Source organism: Giraffa tippelskirchi, chromosome 9, assembly GCF_054371585.1.
Source record: "Giraffa tippelskirchi isolate mGirTip1 chromosome 9, T2T-mGirTip1v1.2.pri, whole genome shotgun sequence".
NCBI classification, from domain to species: domain Eukaryota; kingdom Metazoa; phylum Chordata; class Mammalia; order Artiodactyla; family Giraffidae; genus Giraffa; species Giraffa tippelskirchi.
Genome location: NC_137283.1, coordinates 27,486,647 through 27,506,759, shown reverse-complemented (window position 1 = coordinate 27,506,759; position 20,113 = coordinate 27,486,647). Strand labels below are relative to the sequence as shown.

The window sequence follows — 20,113 nt, the reverse complement described above, 5'->3', positions numbered from 1 at the left end:
TAATTGCTTTACAATGTTATGGTGATCTCTGCCATACATCAGCGTGAATCAGTCATATATATGTCCCCTCAATCTTGAGCCTCCCTCCCTCCCCCACCCCACCTCTCCCTAAATGTTAAACGAGATAGTAATCTTGCTTTTCTAAAGTCTCCATTGTACCATTTTCTACTCTGTATGCCAATTTTAATATAAATATTACTTCTTCTACCAAGCTAGGCCCTTTGAGGCCATAATTTGTTTTTTGATCATTATGTCCTTCAGTATCATGTTTCCTTCTAGCTTTGCTGTTTTAGCTTGGGCTACTGTAAGAAAATACCATAGACCAGGTGACGTAAAGAACAGAAATTATTTTCTTACCGTTAGTGGGCCTGGAAGTTTGAGGTCACAGTGCCAGCATGGTTGGGTTCTAGTGAGAACCTCTCTTCCTGTCTTGCCCAAGGCCAGCTTCTTGCTGATCCTCGCAGAGATGGGGTGGGACCTGGGGAGGGCCACTCTCCTGCCTGCCCTCCATAACTGCCCCCCCCGCCCCATTTCTTCTAATAAAAGTAGTAGTCTCATTAGGAGGGTCTGACTCTCGGGACCTCTTTTATGCTTAATTGTCTCCCAAAGGTCTCATCCTCAAATACCATCACATTGTGGGCTAGAGGCTTCAATATAAGAAATTTGGGTGGACACAGACACAGTCCATAAGATTTGTCAACGCTTTGTATGTCTTTTTATGTTTACTGATTACATTCAGGTATGGATTGTTTTATGCAGTTGTATTCTTAAAGTTTTGATGTTAATTGAGTTTTATGAAGTAAATATTTTAGGTGTACAGTGCTAACAAGGAAGTGGGAAGGAAAAAGGGATGGGATTTATTGAATGCATACTATGTAAGAGTAAATACATGTTATGTGACATTTATGTAAAAAATGCTGGTATGAAGTTTTCTGAATGCAGAGGTTGCCTTGTTATGTATTCATCTCCAAGTTAGTGTTTGTGTGGTTTCTGTGTATCAGGTTTGCTTAAGTTCCTTCACATCTTTACTGAGATGTCAACAAATAATTATTGAGCATATACCTGTGCTGGGTACCTTAGAATGCACTGGTGAGTACACAAACCATAGTCCCTTGTAATATTCATTTAATATTTTTTTTACAACATTTAGTTTGGCTGTGCTGGGTCTTAGTTGTGGCATATGGGATCTAGTTCCCTGACCAGGGGACGAACCTGGGCCCTCTGCATTGGAAGCATGGAGTCCCAGCCACTGGACCACCAGGGAAGTCCCTCATTTAATGCTTTGCTCACTACTGTTATCTGTATTCGCCGAGATCAACTACATTAACTTCATCTTTAACATTAGGACTAGGGGAAGCTTATAAATGTAGTTCCTTAAGAGAGTAATTTTTTTCAGTTGACCCTTAAGTCAGCATATGCTATAAGCTTAAGACTAATCTAATACGGAAGAGTTCAACCAAAAATAATTATGTTTGATACACATTTCTAGTTTTAAATTTTGGAGAGGTGAAAACTTTAGGGTCAAGTTATACTAGCTTCATAATGTATGAAGTGCTAAAGAGCTTGGTTAGATTAGATGGGAATAAAATTGAAATTGCTTCAAGTTTTTGCTTTTTTAATTTTTTCTGCTATGTATCAACATATAAATTCCAGATAGTCCTCAAAATTTTGACATAATTACGAATTCTTAAAAATAAAAGGTTTAACCCTAGAATCTCTTTGCTACCTAAAAAGACATCTTAAAACTAAACTTCTGTAAATATTTCTCATCAGCATGTTTTTTTCCCACCTTTTAAATATCTCAGAAATGGATTCTTTCAAGCATCAATAGTGTCCAAGATTTCTTAAAATAATAGTCTTACAGTTGCTCCTGATTTATATCTGAATAATACAGGGTTGTTAGCTCTTTGAAGGTTTAGAAAAAGCATATATTGAAGTGTTTTGGACCAGTAGTACAGACAGTTTGGAAGAATTATTTTGGAAGAAAGGCGTCTAAGTTTACTTGTTAGTAGATTGATTTAAGTGTTGGCATGTTTCAAGTAAGAAAAGGTTTTAAACATTTTAAGAGTAAATTGCTTTTTTATTTGGTTGGTAGTCTTTAAAATTCAGGTTGGTATGAGGATTTGTGGATAATATTATTTGCGATTGTTTTTAAAACATTTGTAATTGAATTGTTTAAAAACCTTCAAATTATAGAAACATAAATGGAATGAAGTTTTCCAAATATGCTAATTTTTTAAATTATTGAATTTGGTGTTAGTGTGAGGCATGGTTTTGAGAAATGTGGCTGAATATTTAAAATGTGGTGTGGTTTTTTTTTGTTTGTTTATAAAAGTAGGGAAGTGTACCTTATTTAAAACAATTTGAACAATGCAGTCTTTCATAAAAGAAGTGAAAGTCACCCTCATTCTATGCCCCTAAATATGCCTACTATTTATATGCTCTCAGTAAAACAAAAAAGAAAGAATTTAATAAGTAGTTTCCAAAAAAAGAAAAAAAAAGTCATCAGAAAAAACTAAAGTATACTTGAGCAGACCTTTGTATTCTGAGGAATTCAAATCAAATTTTTCAGGCATATTTGAAAAAGAAATGCCAGTAGCCCTTTACAAATATAATTGGATCAACGTTGCTCTTTAGTTTTCAGTTTGAATGTTTTTATTTCTGAATTCCCAGAATGAGTTTCACCATTCAACATTTAATTTTTCTAAATTTGTAATTTCACTCACTGTAAGCAATTATACTTTTTAAAGGTGAAAAGTTCACATTGAGAAAAAGCTTTGTAGATATGTTTGGCTGACATGTATGATCTTTAGTCTTTCAAATTCATAAATACATACATTTATAAATTCAGATCTAATTTCTTATGTAGGAAAATCAAGCTTCCGGGCTGATACAGGAGCATTTATATATTTTAAAGTCCTATGATATTTATACTGGAAAAAAGAGAAAATTCACCAAACTGTAGTCAGTGTTGAAGTTCTAATAAAGAAGAAAATAGCCATAAAATGATGCATCATAAAGAATCAGTGTGTATAAGACATGCCAGATTTTTGACATTCTGGAGTTATACACAAAGAAATTTAAAAGCCCAATTCTCTGAATCCTGTGGGTATTCTGCTAGACTGAATGTTCAGATGGCTCATTTGGGAAAGCACAAGCAGGCTTAAATTAATTTACTAGTGTCACACCATTTGAATAATAAAATATTAAATAAAATTGTAATTTGAAAATTTGGAAGAGACTTTTTTCCACAGCTCAGATTTCTGCTTAAAACTAGAGTATTAAAGATTTAATTCTGAAGGAATCTTTAGCTTTTTGAAAGCATCAGATTTATTTTAAACTTTTTGCTTGGCAGCAACACAGTGATTTTGTTTTATGTAAGCCCAAAAGGAAACAAGAAGAGAAGGAAAGATTTATTGGAAGAATGTTGAGGTAGTGCTTGGAATCAAAGCTAAGCTGTATCTCCAAGCCAGTGTGATAGATAGGGCACTTCAGGGTATCAGCACTAGAAGTTGCTGGGCACTTTTTTTAGTTTCCAGCCAAAGGGATGATTTAGTTCCAATAAATTCCTGTTCCTCCCTGTTTTACGTTCCTGGGCTAGAATATCCAGTTGGCCTACCCCAGGATAAATTCTCTTTTAGAAAGGGATCAGGTGGTGTGGTCAGGGAAACAGCTGGAGGTCCATGCTTGTATTTGTATCTTGGTATATGCTATAACCAGAATATACTTAACTACAGTACCCCCAATTCATCATACAGGTGAAGTATATGACTAATATTATCTCACTATTGTGAGGTTATAACTGACTGACTTGTCAGCAGGAGATTCTTGACTTTTAAGGATTTAGGTAGAGTTTGCCCTAACCCCTATTCTATTATTGAGAAATTCAATATTCTTAACAACCTATCTGAATTGCTGGAATGCGTGATTATATTTTAAAGCCATAGCTTTTGCTAAGCTAAGTTAGTATCAAAGTGTTTTCATGACAGACAGTTCAGTCTCAAAAGAGAAACTGTGTTACATGTTTCTTAGCTTCCTAAGATTCCTAACCTGATCTTGCAAGGACATAAAACTGGAGATCATGGTCTGAGGCAAAATATAATAGTTACTTTAAGGGAGCAGTAGAGTCAGAGGTTGACTTCTGGCAAGGAGAATTATGAATGGCTTCATGGTGTGAGAGACATGCTTAGTTCAGCCCGAAGGAACAGTGAACAGAGGAGTAGTCAGGAAAAGTGCAGGGCTGTGAAGGTAGATTTGGGATAGATCAGAGAAGGGGAAGGTGAAAGTTGCTCACTTCCAAGTCGTGTCCGCCTCTTTGTGACACCACGGAATTCTCCAGGCCAGAATACTAGAGTGGGTAGCCTTTCCCTTCTCCAGGGGATCTTCCCAATGCAGGGATCGAACCCAGGTCTCCCGCATTGCAGGTGGATTCTTTACCAGCTGAGCCACAAGGGAAGCCCAAGAATACTGGAGTGGGTAGCCTGTCCCTTCTCCAGCAGATCTTTCCAACCCAGGAATTGAACCAGGGTCTCCTGTATTGCAGGCAGATTCTTTACCAACTGAGCTATCAGGGAAGCCCATAGATCAGAGAATGTCTTGCTATTATATAGAATTTTGCATTTAGAAAGAATTCACAAGCTATTGATTTTGGGGTAAGGGAGAGAGAGCTTTGCCTTGTGGAGCTGAAGTCTTAATTCAGGAAAGTTAGGGCTGTCACTTAGAAGGCTATTACAGGAATTTAAGCCAGAGGAAATGAGAACTTGAAATAGGGTAGTGTTAGTGTGAATGGACATGAGAATTCACAGATCACATCAGGTTATGGTTTTGTGTTTTTTTAGATATTGTCTATCCATCATTCCCGTCTTGTTTGAATTTCTGTATAGACTTTTAGTTTTCTAACTGGAGTTTTTATTTGCCCTTTCTAGTTTGTCTAACCTATGCTATTAGCAGTGATTGTGCTACAGTGTAAATATCTTCTTCCCATAATTAAAATCTTTATGCCTCTTCGCCTTTATTAGTGTTAGTTGCTCAGTCATGTCCAACTCTTTGCAACCCTATGGCCTGTAGCCTGCCAGGCTCTTCTGTCCTTGGGATTTTCCAGGCAAGAATACTGGAGTGGGTTACTATTTCCTCTTCCAGGGGATCTTCCCAACCCAGGGATCCAACCCAGGTTTCCTGCAGTACAGGTAGATCCTTTATTGTCTGAGCCACCGGGAAGCCCAAGATAATTATAATGATATTTAAAATGTATGTGATTATGTCTTGTCCCCCAGTTTGTTCCTTTTTTTCTCCCCTTTCTTGACTACTCACAGTTCTGTGGTAGATCACACTTTCTCATCTTAGTGCCTATGCCCATATTGTTTCCTCTCCCTGGAATAAAGACCTTTCTCTTCCTTTTTGCTCATCTTTTAAGGGGTTGGAAAATTTTCCTTGACCCTGGGTTAGGTGTGTCTTGGTCCATTACAGTACTTCATGATTGCTTCTATAGTTGTATATTTGGTTATTTTACTGTTTTTTGTTTACACTGTGAAGTCCCTGAAGGCAAGTACACTTTTTTTTAAATGCTCTTTCCCCACTACAGTGTAGCTTAGAGATGCATGTTTGCCTAGGTTTTTGTGTGTGTTTGTTTTGGATTTGCTTATACTTTTCCTATTACTAGGTGTATTGACTTCTTAACAAGAGTATGGATTCTGAAGCCTAAATGCCTGGGTTGAAATTTTGATTCTACTACTTAACTAGCTACATAACCATGGACAGGTTGTTTAACCACTTTATTTCTTAGTTGCTTTATTGATAATAAAATGGGTGAAATAATACTATTTAACTCATGGGGTTGTTGTGAGGATTGAGTAGTACAAAGTGCTTAGAACAGTGTCTAAATTAGTCGTTACATGTTTGCTGCTATTATTATCATTATGCATTGAAGTTCAGATATAATTCTCTGCTCCTATTGCTAAAACAGTTGCACATGTAATACTTCCCAAATCTGCTTGAAAAGTGGTATTTTTCTTCCTGATTTCTTTTTTTCCACTATAGGTAGTTGTGAGTGTTAATTTCAGAGTAGACTTCAGGATATTTTTACCAAGTAATTATCGACCACTTACTTTTTGCTTTATGTATTATTGGTACTTGTGATATATGCACTGGTGAACAAACATGTGAGCAGATAGATATAATAACATTATGTATTATGTTATTAGATTGTAAGGGCAGTGGAAGAATAAGAAAAATGGCAAGGGAAATGAGAGTTGAAGGGTAGAGAGGCAGTTGTAATTTTAAATAAAGTGGTCAGAGTCAGCCTCATTTTGAAGGTGATATTTGAGCAAGACAGGAAGTTGGCCATGCATATACTTAGTAGAAGAGCATTCCAGGCTGAGGACTTCAGTGCAAAGGCCCTTAAGAAGGAGTGTGTTTCACCTTTTCACAGACTAACAAAGGAGGCCACTGTGACTGGAGTAGACTGATCAAGGAGAGGAGGTCAGAGGGAGTTGGGGTCAAATCATTTAAGGCAATATGAACCATGGTAAGGAGTTTTTATCCGTTACTCTGAGTGAAATCAGGAGCCACTGTGGAATTTTTTGAGTTGAGAAGTGACATTGTCAGACTTAAGCATTAAGAGAATTGTATGAACGACAGTGCTGAAAATAGGTTTTATGTAAAACCCAGGTGTATCAGTGATAAAGAATCTGTCTACTAATGCAGGAGACACAGATTCGGTTGCTGTGTCTGGAAGATCCCCTGAAGAAGGAAATGGCAGCCTGTATTCTTGCCTGGAAAATTCCATGGACAGAGAACCTGACTGGCTACTGTCCATGTGGTCACAAAGAGTCAGACACAGCTGAGCACTCACTGGCCACAAAGTAAGCTAGAAGCAGGGATTATTGAAGATAATAATATTTTTGAAGATATGGATTAAGTCATAGCAGGAGGTCGTGAGAATTAGCCACATTTTTAATACATTTTGTAGGTAAAACTGGGAGGATTTCCTGAAGGTATGGTGTGGTGTGTGAGGGAAAGAATGGAATCAAAAATAACTGAGGTTTGCCTTAGCAGCTGAAAGGGTGGAATTTCCTCACACTTGAGATGGGAAGGGCTTTGGGAGGAGCAATTTGTGGGAAAGACCAGGAGTTCCATTTTGGACGTGCTGAGTTCTGTTTTGTTGTGTAGCAGGTGGTTGGATACATGAATGCACTGACAGATAGTATTTAAAATCTCCAGACAGGATAAGATCACCAAGTGTAGACAGAAGTGATTAGCTGAGCTTTGGATCACTCCAGCACGGAGAAGTTTGTAAAAGCAGAAAGGACCAATGAGTAGGAAAGATCAGCACGTTAAAAGACAATGGAGTGAAGTAGTCACTCAGTCGTGCCTGACTTGGCGACCCAATGGACTAGAGAGTCCATGGAATACTCCAGGCTAGAATACTGGAATGGGTAGCCTTTCCCTTCTCCAGGGTATCTTCCCAACCCAGGGATTGAACCCAAGTCTCCTGCATTGCAGACGGATTCTTTACCAGCTGGGCCATAAGGGAAGTCCTAAAAGACAGTATTGGAAAGTAATTAAGGAAGAATCGTCAACTGTGTGAAACACTCTCGATAGGCCAGTTAGGATGGGATGTGAGAAACGATCATTGGCTTTAGCAGTATGGAGGTAGTTGATGACTTTGATAAGCACAGATTAGTTTTAGTGGTGTAACCTGTCTGAAGTGGGTTTGAGGGATAATGGTAGGGAGACAACCCTTTCAAGGAGTTTTCCTTCAAAGGAGAGCAAATAAATGATGGAGGAGCTCAGAGGGTAAGTAGAGGAAGAAAAAAATTCTGAAGTGGGAGAAATGTTAATATATTTGTATGGTAGTGGAAATGATCCATTAAGAGATTAAAAAGTTGTTATGGTTGATTAAAAGAAAGGAGGATTACATAGGTGATGCTCTTGAGTAGGTGCACAAATGGAGAATCTGGCATGTAAATAGGTAAGAGCATGGATACTTTTATTATAACGGGTGGGAATTCCAGGGGTGGGTGAACCTTCTAGTACTAGGTGGATAAATGTAGTGGGACTCAGGAAATTCAAGGTTGTTAACTGTGAGAGTGAGAGAGAACTCAGTGGGGGTTTAGGAGAGAAAAGAGAAGTGAAAGTGTGTGTAGTTGCCCAGTGGTGTCTGACTCTTTGCAATCCCTGGACGGTAGCCCACCACGCTCCTCTGTCCTTGGAATTCTCCAGACAAGAATTCTGAACTGGATTGCCATTCTCTTCTTCAGGGGATCTTCCTGACCCAGCGATCAAACCCTGGTCTCCCTCATTGCAGGCACATTCTTTCCCGTCTGACCCACTAGAGGAGATATGAAATAGTTACATAACCTAGAAGTGTCTGAGGGTGAATAAACTAGGAAAATAAAATACTAATCTGATAGCATTAATATTGAACTTGAAATAAGCTAGTATGGTGGTGCATTTTTCTTTCATTTTGTGTTAGTGCCCATGTGTGCTGCTGCATAGGCACAGATTTGGTGCGGTTTGCATTTTTTAAAGTTGATTTTGTGAGTACAGTGAAGCCAGAGAGGGGCTAGAGAATCAACTGTATGCTTGGGGGCGGGTGGCTAATGCTTAATGATTAATTATTATTTAATCTGATAAAGTGGTGAGGGACAGTAAAAAGGTGGTAAGATCAATGAATTGGAGGTCTTGTAGAGTCAGAATTTCTACAGTAAGTGCAATATATTTAAATATCTTCTAGTTCATCCAGAACTATTAAAAATGAAGCCGGGTGATGTGTAGTTGTCTTTTCCTATTTATATTTTTATTAGCAAAAATACTGCATTTATTCATTTTCTAAAAGGAAATAATTTTGTGAATGGGTAAAGAAGGAATACTGGGTAAATTTTCTCCTTTCTCTAATAGAAGGGAATAGTTAAAGAGCCTCTAGAAGTGCTGTTAGGCTGGAGAGATTGCCTCTATTGAATATCTGTTATGTGAGAGTATATAAAATAAGCCCAACTATCTTAGGATCTAACAGAAGCCTTTCTTGTTGCCTCAGTCCTGTCTTATACCTGGAAAGCCCTCTCCGTGTTTCTACAGTATTGCTCAGATGTTCTCCACGTTCAGAGTTTCTTGAGGATGAACAGCAGTTGAGTGCTTAGTAGGAGTCAGCCACTTTGCTAAAATAAGCACTCTGCTTACGCTAATATAATGCTTACAGCAGTTCTGTGAAGTAAATAACTTATCTCCATTTTAGATATGGGAAAAAAGAGGCTAGAGTTACCTCTCTTATGTCGTACAAATGAAAAAGTAGCTGAACTAAAATTTGAACCCAACTAAGCTTTCAGACTCTAGCACCAGTACTTTTTTTTTTACCCTGTTGTTTTTACTTTCAGCGAAGTTTTACATGCACAAGATTTAGGGAGTTTATTTAGTACAACAAAGGGAACAAAAAAATCTTTTATGTGCTCTTCCTTTATTTCCTATTCCATAGAGGTAAGCACTTTAAAACCATTGCTTTTCTATGAGGAGGGGTGTTGACCTGCCTGTTTCTAAGGTACAGTTGTAGAATGTTACTTTTTTCTTTAAATTTTTAGAATAATTACTGATTTCATAATAATAACAGGATTTAGTTTCTTTTACCTGCTCCCCCTTATTCTGTTCGTACCTACTTCTGACTTCCATTGCCCAATTTCTTTAGTATAAGTGTATTGGAAATTTGGTTAGCCCAACGTTATATACATCGTATTAGTGAACGCTATTTTTTTCATTTACTTTTCTGTATGCTTATGGCTAATTCCATCTGTAAACAGAATAGCACAAAAGAGACACATACCACACTATAAAAAGCCAATGTTGCAAACACTGTTAAGACACTGTGAGCTTCACCTTCAAATTCTAAAAGGATTCTCTAAGATGAAACTTGTTTTCTAAAGTGTACAGTAATCTGCCACCACTGCCATGTCAGCTCATTTTATATTTCAGTAACAGATTATAAAGCCATTTATGTATGTTCATTTGTCTCCTTAAAAAAGCTGAATATTGCTTCCTTTCCTTTGCACTGCTTCAGTTGATCTCTGGTTCGAGGTAGAAGGGCTTTTTCCTGTTGTTTTTTTTCTCTCACCTTTCTCAATGAACTTGAGGAAAAATATTCTAGATCACATCTCCTGAGCACATTTTCATGTGTGATTAGAAGTGATTCATGAGATAGATATTAATGCTAATGAGTTTTTTTTAATGAATTGTGTATATTTTAGAATTTCTCCTCTGTCTCTTAACATATGTTTGGACACATGTTCATGCCATTTTACTATTCAGATTTTTTGAGAAATTTGTGTTGCATCTGATTTTTTTGACCTTACTGTTTTTTAGGAGGAACCAGTATAATTCTCAACAGAAGGGATTGTGCATTGCACTGGTTTTCAGCTGAGACCAGGCCTCCCCTCTCCCGTGCCCCTCACCCCAGGATTCATTTGGCAATCTCTAGAGACATACTTGGTTGTGACCATTTTTGCTGAGGATTACTGGCATAAAGGTGTACGGGTTGCAGATGATGCTGAACATCTTACAATGCACAGGACAGCCTATCACAATGCAGACCTCCAGCCTAAAATATCAGTGGTGCTGAGACTGAAAAATTCAGTGGCGTATATTAAGTTCCTTCTGTCTTTAAGTCCTAAACTTTTCCACTTCCTTTTTCCATACTCTACTCATGGTTTCAGGGTTCACCTTAAAGTCCCACTTTGTCCTGAAGTCTTTTCTTGATGGCTCTAAACCTATATTTCATCTCCTTTTTGTTGATTCTGTTATACCATCATTAAAGTCTTTGCATCTGATAGTTTATGCTGTCTTACTTCCATTTGTTTATTGTATGTATATCTTGTTTTTCGTACTGTTTTAAGGATCACTGCCTTTCATTGTTTCTGGTCTTTCTAACTGCTTTTGAACTTGATGTTACATTGTCAGTTGGTAGAATAAAAAAAGGGCGCAGGGCCTGCCTAGGCTCTGGGAAATGCGGTGAAAGAATGGACTCATCTCTCTTGGTGGCAAATTGGCTTTGATATCAGTGGATTATGGAGGAAGTGGTGAATGTTGTCAGTAGTGTGACTGTTTAGTAGCAAGAAGAACAGATCCACCAGCCATTAAACTAGTGCAACTTTTTGAAAAACCTAGTACCATCTGAGTTCTAAATTGGCTGTCTTTAGCTTGAATGATACTGTTAGAGGAGATCTATCTTTGGTTCATATTTGTTTAGTTCAGCTGTCTATGTGGAAGGGACAGTCCATGTTGATATATTAATAAATTAGAGAAAATTTTTCAAAAAAGGATCAAAAGTTAGCTAAGGGTTAAGCATAAATCAAGCTAACCAAGATAGACTATTTGAACTTTTTGTTTTAATGGGTAGTGAGAAATGGGTGAGGAGGAAAGTAACTTGAATCTTTAGACATGTTGGAATTGTTACGAAGATACAAGTGGCCAAAGAAGAAACCCAAGTTTACGCTGAGGTGTTATCTGAACGTTAGTGTTAACCTGTTGAAGTTTTCTTTTCCCTCTGCTTGGATCCTTTTATGTACAATTATCATTCGGTATTTGACACTATTAATTTGAAAACTTGACTTTTAGTGGCAAATAACTTTACCTTCAGAATTTGTATCATAATTTTATTTGACATGGTACTTTGGAGCAGGTATTCCATCTGCAGATATGAGTTTCTGAGCAAGGAAATGTATAGCATTTCAAAGATAATTTCAAAATAGAAACAGATAAATATTTTAGAGTCACTTTAACGTTTATATGAAAACAGCAGTTTTTATGTTTGAAGCATTTGGTAAAAAATGAAATGCAAAAGTTATGTTACTTTTATACCTCTGTAGTTTTTTTATACTTGTATTATTGTACATAGTAATTTTACTTTTTCTATTAATACCGTGAGAATAAGAAAAAGGCAATTTTAAAGGGGTGGAGTGGGTAGTGGTTTTTAACTGGGGATACTTTTTGTCTTCCAGGAAGCACTTGGCAATGTTTATAGATATTTATTGCTGTTACAATTTGGGGGTCATTTTAAGGTTGGGTGCTCCTGACTTCTTGTAGGTAGAGATCAAGGATGCTGTTCACCATTCTACAGTTCACAGGACATCCCCCTTTGACAAAGAATTATCAGGCTTACCATGTCAGTGGTGCCAAGATTGAGGAACTACAGGGTAAGGGATTGGAAAGGACCTGTTCAAACCCAAAAGAAAGGTCTTGTGGCCAGTAAACATACTGCTTCACTGGCAGTGAATGAAAGGCAAAGTATAGTGTTTTTCTACTATTAAATAATGAGTTCTGAAAGTGTGTAATGCTGGAATGAAAGAAGTGTTTCTATACTGGTATCGGAGAAGGCAATGGCACCCCACTCCAGTACTGTTGCCTGGAAAATCCCATGGACGGAGGAGCCTGGTCAGCTGCAGTCCAAGGGGTCGCGAAGAGTTGGACACGACTGAACGACTTCACTTTCACTTTTCATTTTCATGCATTGGAGAAGGAAACGGCAACCCACTCCACTGTTCTTGCCTGGAGAATCTCACGGACGGTGGAGCCTGGTGGGCTGCCGTCTATGGGGTCACACAGAGTCGGACACGACTGATGTGACTTAGCAGCAGCAGCAGCAGCATACTGGTATCACTGTAAAGCGGTACAACATTTCTGAGGGGCCTTTGAAAATATCAAAGTTCTTTGTATTTCATACTTTTGACTCATTGATTCCACTTACAGGAATCTATCCTAAGGTAATAAACAGATGCCATACAAAGTTTACTATTGGGATATTAAACGCAATTACTTTTAACTGTAATGAGCTGGAAGCAGACCTAAAATTTTTTCTTTAAGGTGGTTATTAAATAATGGTACCATCAAATATGATACATATTAAAAATCTTAACTTTCAGAGACTGCTTGAGTGGTGACTATACCACAGTGAATGAGATGGGGGATCAAAGGAATACTAATTTAGGATCCCCAACTTCAAAAAAATAGAGAAAAATACACTAAAAATGTACTGTAGTAATGATTACTGGGCACATTATGGAAAATTTTCATTTACTGTTTTGTAGATTTTTTCCCAGTGACTATTCTGTGTCTATATGGGGCTTCCCGTCTGGCTCAGTGGCATCCACCTGCCAGTGCAGGAGACATGGGTTCAATCCCTGGGTTGGGAAAATACCCCGGAGGAGGAAATGGCATCCTACTTCAGTATTCCTGTGTGGAGAAATCCCATGGACAGAGGAGTCTGATGGGCTACAGTGCATAGGGTCGCAAAGAATCAAAACATGACTGAACATGTACATGCACGTGTTCTATATATATAATCAGAAAGGGGGTGGGGACAGACATCTTTTTAATTTTTAATCTCTGGTACAGTTTTGTAGTAGGTCTGTCATTTCTCAGACTGTTAACTGAAAAATCTGTCCTTTGCCATATGCTAAGTTTCCATTTATGTTTGGGTCTATTTCTGGGCTCTCTGTTCCACTGACATTTTTAATGTTTGCTCAATTAATTGATGAATATAAAAGTATAATTATAAAAAAAGAATGTTCTCTTGATTGGGGCTCCATGGAGAGATTTCTGAGCTGGTAATTTATATTTTAAAGTTCTTAAAAATGTCAGAACTTTGTGTAAGCAATTATGTTATTTTTGCCCATCTTCCACTCATGTAATTCAGTATTCGGATTAAATTTACTTGTGTATGTCAGAGAGTTAGGATTTAATTCTTATCACACGTTGTCTCCTGGTGAAATTCAGATTCAATGGACTTGTCTGTTTTTGCCCCAGTCGGATTGTTACGACTGAATTCTTAGGACACTTTGAGTCTCCCGATTCAAAGCCCCATCATCTTGGGTCAGTGATGTCTCACTAACTTCTTTTTGTTTTCACTCATTCATTTTTTCCATGTCTCCCTTTGTTTACAAATTGTGCAGCATCTGCTGTCCCTTGGAGATCGTGTCGGGCTCTCCTGTGCTCTGTTGTGTCAGCTTCCCACACAGGTTTTGCGTGGAGAGCAGTGAGACCGAGGAATCCTAATAGAGTTTGGAACTGGAAAGAGGCAGCAGATTAAGATGTAGCTGCTGGCCACTAAAATGTTCCAGAATAAGCGGGGAAATAAAGAGATGGATTTTCTACCCTTGGGCTCTGAAAAATAGCTTTAACCTGAAATTTGTGAGGGAAACATATTTGTTCTAGTGCTTAGGAGTTCCTATAGAGGAAAAAGATCAGTGCAGTGTTTGGAAGGAGAATACATTTTTTAGTGGTATGAGGTATTTCCCTTCATAGAGGAGCAACTGCATAAAGGGAAAAAGAAGGGGAATGAGAACAAAGGAAGCAGAGGGAGGTGAAGTTACTTAATGGGTAACGTATTTCAGTAGATTCTTGAGTTAATTTGAGCAAAGTAGATTAAAATTCTGAATATGTATTTTCGGAGGAAGTTTTTATGTGGAGGAGTTGATTCTAAAGTTGAAAACGTGTTTGTGTTTCATGAGCCATCTGTTTAGAATAATTTTATTTTCATTTGAGAAATAAGGATTTGTTTTTTTCGTTTTTTTGGTTTCTCGTTCTTTGAGTACACTCATAAAAAAATTATTTTTGTTGCCAAATTTTTAGTTCACTTACTCATGGCTTGTTTTTGTGCTCAAATTACGTAATTTTCAGGGAAGCATTTTCTGCTTTTGTTTTTATCGGTTTGTTGCATCTAAAAAGTTACCTTTCACATTTTATAGAAGCTTTTTTTTTTTCAATTACAGAAGGCAGTGGCACCCCACTCCAGTACTCTTGCCTGGAAAATCCCATGGATGGAGGAGCCTGGTAGGCTGCAGTCCATGGGGTCGCTAAGAGTCGGACACGACTGAGCGACTTCACTTTCACTTTTCCCTTTCATGCACTGGAGAAGGAAATGGCAACCCACTCCAGTATTCTTGCCTGGAGGATCCCAGGGATGGCAGAGCCTAGTGGGCTGCCGTCTGTGGGGTCGCACAGAGTCGGACACGACTGAAGCAACTTAGCAGCAGCAGCAGCATGGCATAATTTAAGTTGTATCAGTTGGACATGATACACATATAGAGTAACTCTGCTTGTTACATGTGAAACTGAAAATACAAATTCAGTCATTCGTTTCATTTTATGGGACTTAGTTACTGTCTGCTCTAGTGACCTAGAGTTGTTGAAGCTCCCCATAGTTTGCTTTAAGTGGTTTCCCATCACTTTTTGTCTTGCTCTTCCCATTAATGTGTTATTGTTGTTTAGATGTCATAGGTGGACTTTCAAGCAGTTAATGGAAAGATGCGTGTTTTTTTTTTTTTAATGTGTACATGGAAATTCTAATTCATGAAACAGGTTAGGACTTCAGTTCAGTTCAGTTCAGTTCAGTCGCTCAGTCGTATCCGACTCTCTGCGACCCCATGAATTGCAGCACGCCAGGCCTCTCTGTCCATCACCAACTCCCGGAGTCTACCCAAACCCATGTTCATCGAGTCGGTGATGCCATCCAACCATCTCATCCTCTGTCGTCCCCTTCTCCTCCCGCCCCCAATCCTACCCAGCATCAGGGTCTTTTCCAATGAGTCAACCCTTCGCATGAGGTGGCCAAAGTATTGGAGCTTCAGCTTCAACATCAGACCTTCCAATGAACACCCAGGATTGATCTCCCTTAGGATGGATTGATTGGATCTCCTTGCAGTCCAAGGGACTCTCAAGAGTCTTCTCCAACACCACAGTTCAAAAGCATCAATTCTGCGGCACTCAGCTTTCTTCACCGTCCAACTCTCACATCCATACATGACCACTGGAAAAACCATAGCCTTGACTAGATGGACTTTTGTTGGCAAAGTAATGTCTCTGCTTTTAAACATGCTATCTAGGTTGGTCATAACCTTCCTTCCAAGGAGTAAGCGTCTTTCAATTTCATGGCTGCAGTCACCATCAGCAGTGATTCTGGAGCCCAAAAAAGTAAAGTCTGACACTGTTTCCACTGTTTCCCCATCTATTTCCCATGGAGTGATGGGACCAGATGCCATGATCTTAGTTTTCTGAACGTTGAGCTTTAAGCCAACTTTTTCACTCTCCTCCTTTACCTTCATCAAGAGGCTCTTTAGTTCTTCTTCACTTTCTGCCATAAGGGTGGTGTCATCCTCATATCTGAGGTTATTGATATTTCTCCCAGCAATCTTGATTCCAGCTTGTGTTTCTTCCAGTCCAGCGTTTCTCATGATGTACTCTGCGTGTAAGTTAAATAAGCAGGGTGACAATATACAGCCTTGACGTACTCCTTTTCCTATTTGGAACCAGTCTGTTGTTCCATGTCCAGTTCTAACAGTTGCTTCCTGACCTGCATACAGGTTTCTCAAGAGACAGGTCAGATGGTCTGGTATTCCCATCTCTTTCAGAATTTTCCACAGTTTATTGTGATCCACCCAGTCAAAGGCTTTGGCATAGTCAATAAAGCAGAAATAGATGTTTTTCTGGAACTCTCTTGCTTTTTCGATGATCCAGCGGATATTGGCAATTTGATCTCTGGTTCCTCTGCCTTTTCTAAAACCAGCTTGAACATCTGGAAGTTCACGGTTCACGTATTGCTGAAGCCTTGCTTGGAGAATTTTGAGCATTACTTTACTAGCATGTGAGATGAGTGCAATTGTGCGATAGTTTGAGCATTCTTTGGCATTGCCTTTCTTTGGGATTGGAATGAAAACTGACCATTTCCAGTCCTGTGGCCACTGCTGAGTTTTCCAGATTTGCTGGCATATCGAGTGCAGCACTTTCACAGCATCACCTTTGAGGATATGAAATAGCTCAACTGGAATTCCATCACCTCCACTAGCTTTGTTCGTAGTGATGCTTTCTAAGGCCCACTTGACTTCACATTCCAGGATGTCTGGCTCTAGGTGAGTGATCACACCATCGTGATTATCTGTGTCATGAAAATCTTTTTTGTACAGTTCTTCTGTGTATTCTTGCCACCTCTTCTTAATATCTTCTGCTTCTGTTAGGTCCATACCATTTCTGTCCTTTATCGAGCCTATCTTTGCATGAAATGTTCCTTTGGTATCTCTAATTTTCTTGAAGAGGTCTCTAGTCTTTCCCAATCTGTTGTTTTCCTCTATTTGTTTGCACTGATCGCTGAGGAAGGCTTTCTTACCTCTCCTTGCTATTCTTTGGAACTCTGCATTCAAATGAGAATATCTTTCCTTTTCTCCTTTGCTTTTTGCTTCTCTTCTCTTCCCAGCTATCTGTAAGGCCTCCTCAGACAACCATTTTGCTTTTTTGCATTTCTTTTCCGTGGGGATTTTCTTGATCCCTGTCTCCTGTACAATGTCACGAACCTCTGTCCATAGGTTAGGACTTAGGGAATGATTATTAAAACTGTGAAAAGAATTCTTAAGAAATGAGAAGTGTATAACTCTTACTTCAGTAACCTCCCCTAGTATTTTGAAGTTTTAGTTAAATGACTATAGGGAGTCTAGTGAAATTTAAAGATAAATTTTAGTAACTGTTGAAAATTGGATAGTACTCAGAAGTTAATATTAGGCATGTCAGAAATTAAAATGTGCTGCATCTGCCTATTAAACCTCAAATTCCCCTTCCCAAAAAAAAATCTAGGGAAAGGAGGGAAAACTTAATCATGCATATAGCTTTAAATAATCACCCTGATCAAATTTTTAAAATGCTCAGTTCATTTCAATTCAGTCGCTCAGTTATGTCCGACTCTTTGCAACCCCATGGACTGCAGCATGCCAGTCCTCCCTGTCCGTCACCAAATCCCAGAGTTTACCCAAACTCATGTCCATTAAGTCTGTGATGGCATCCAACCATCTCACCCTCTGTCGTCCCCTTCTTCTCCCACCTTCAATCTTTCCCAGCATCAGGGTCTTTTCTAGTGAGTCAGTTCTTGGCATCAGGTGGCCCAGAGTATTGGAGTTTCAGCTTCAGCATCAGTCCTTCCAATGAATATTCAGGACCGATTTCTTTTAGGATGGACTGGTTGGATCTCCTTGCAGTCCAAGGGACTCTCAAGAGTCTTCTCCAACACCACAGTTCAAAAGCATCAATTCTGTGGTGCTCAGCTTTCTCTATAGTCCAACTCTCACATCCATACATGACTACTGGAAAAACCATAGCCTTGACTAGATGGACCTTTGGTGGCAAAGTAATGTCTCTGCTTTTTATATGCTGTCTAATTTGGTCATAGGTTTCCTGCCAAGGAGTAAGTGTCTTAATTTCACAGCTGCAGTCACCATCTGCAGTGATTTTGGAGCCCCCAAAAATAAAGTCTGTCACTGTTTCCATTGTTTCCCCATTTATTTGCCATGAAGTGATGGGACCCAATGCCGTGATCTTAATTTTTTGAATGTTGAGTTTTAAGCCAACTTTTTCACTCTCCTCTTTCACTTTCAACAAGAGGGTCTTTAGTTCTTCTTCACTTTCTGCTATAAGGGTGATGTCATCTGCATATCTGAGGTTATTGTTGTTTTTCCCAGCAATCTTGATTCCAGCTTGTGCTTCATCCAGCCCAGCGTTTCTCATGATGTACTTTCCATGTAAGTTAAATAAGCCGGGTGACAATATACAGCCTTGACGTACTCCTTTTCCTATTTGGAACCAGTCTGTTGTTCCACGTCCAGTTCTGACTGTTGCTTCTTGACCTGCATACAGGTTTCTCAAGAGGCAGGTCAGGTGGTCTGGTATTCCCATCTCTTCTAGAATTTTCCAGTTTATTGTAACCCACGCAAAGGCTTTGGCATAGTCCATAAAGCAGAAATAGATGTTTTTCTAGAACTCTTTTGCTTTTTTGATGATCCAGTGGATGTTGGCTGTTTGATCTCTGGTTCCTCTCCCTTTTCTGAAACCAGCTTGAACATCTGGAAGTTCATGGTTCACGTATTGTTGAAGCCTGGCTTGGAGAATTTTGAGCATTACTTTGCTAGCGTGTGAGATGAGTGCAATTGTGTGGTAGTTTGAGCATTCTTTGGCATTGCCTAGTAAAAACGCTAGTAGTGAATAAAATTTACCTACCATATAATCCACCCATTTAACAGGAAGTTGTGAGGTCACACATCAACACTCTTTTACTTTTTGAGTAACTGCCAAGCCAAGCTGTTTTCCAAAATGGCCGTGTACCATTTTGCATTCCCATCAGCAACGTGTAGGTTTCCACTTGTCCTACATCCTCCCCAACACTTGGTATTGAATACATCATTTTTAATATAACAGTTTCAGTGGGTGTGGAATGTTATCTTGTGGTTTTGATGGGCATTTCCTTCATGCATATCTTTTCATTTCCTTATTGGCAGTCTGTCTGTCTCCTGAAACTATACCCCTTAAACAATAACATGTCGACCATCCCTTCTCCAAGGCCCTGGCATGTGCCTTTCTGCTGTCTCTTTGACTATTGTGGGTAGATACCCCATAAAAGTGCAATCAGAATACTTCTTCTTTTGTGTCTGGTTTATTTTGCTTAGTGTGATGTGTTCCAGAGTAATCATTGTAATCATTGTTTTAGTATGTCAAAATTTTCCTTCCTCTTTAAGGCTATATCCCATTGTATGTGTGTGTGTATATACACCACATTTGGTTTATCTCTTCATCTGTTGATATACATTTAAGTAGTTTCTACCATTGTGTGTGAGTTTCATCTGGCTTTCTGTTTTCATATCTTTTGCATCTTTTTATATCTTTTGAAAATGGATTTGCTGGATCATATAGTAATTGTTTGATTCTTTTAAAGCATCTTTTCCATAGTGACTCCACTGTTCTACATTCCCACAGGCAGTACCACATAGGTTTCAGTTTCTCTGCGTAGTTGCCAGGCAGTGGTTATCTTTGCTATTTGTGTGTGCCGGGGGTGGGGGTGGGGGGGTGTTGGTTTGATTTGTTTTGGTTTTTCTTGGATAGCCATCTAATGAATGTGGAGTTCTGTTTTATTGTGATGTCCTAGATATTAACACCTTATCAGAAAGATGATTTGCATATAGTTTCTCCCATTTTGTGGGTTGACTCTTCATTCTTTGCCAATAGTGTCCTTTGATACACAAGTTTTTTATTTTAATACAGTTGAGTTTATTTCTTTTGTTGCCTGGTTTTGTGGGAGGGTGTCACAATACCTTTCATCTCG

General features: G+C 38.7%; 1 protein-coding gene across 9 annotated transcripts in view; it reads left to right on the top strand.

Annotated features, from left to right (window-relative positions):
- PPP4R2 (protein phosphatase 4 regulatory subunit 2) overlaps positions 1-20,113 on the top strand; it is a 54,042-nt gene that overhangs the window by 16,744 nt on the left and 17,185 nt on the right. For 2 of the 9 annotated variants that reach the window (XM_081528309.1, XM_081528310.1), the window contains exon 3: positions 14,751-14,811. The exons of 6 other annotated variants lie outside the window; for them this stretch is intronic. In XM_081528309.1, the coding sequence (XP_081384435.1) occupies positions 14,795-14,811 (17 nt within the window). In that variant the 5' untranslated portion in view covers positions 14,751-14,794. Of the gene's footprint in view, positions 1-4,376; positions 4,473-14,750; positions 14,812-20,113 lie in introns of those variants that run through there. One more of the 9 variants, XM_081528307.1, reaches the window with a different exon arrangement.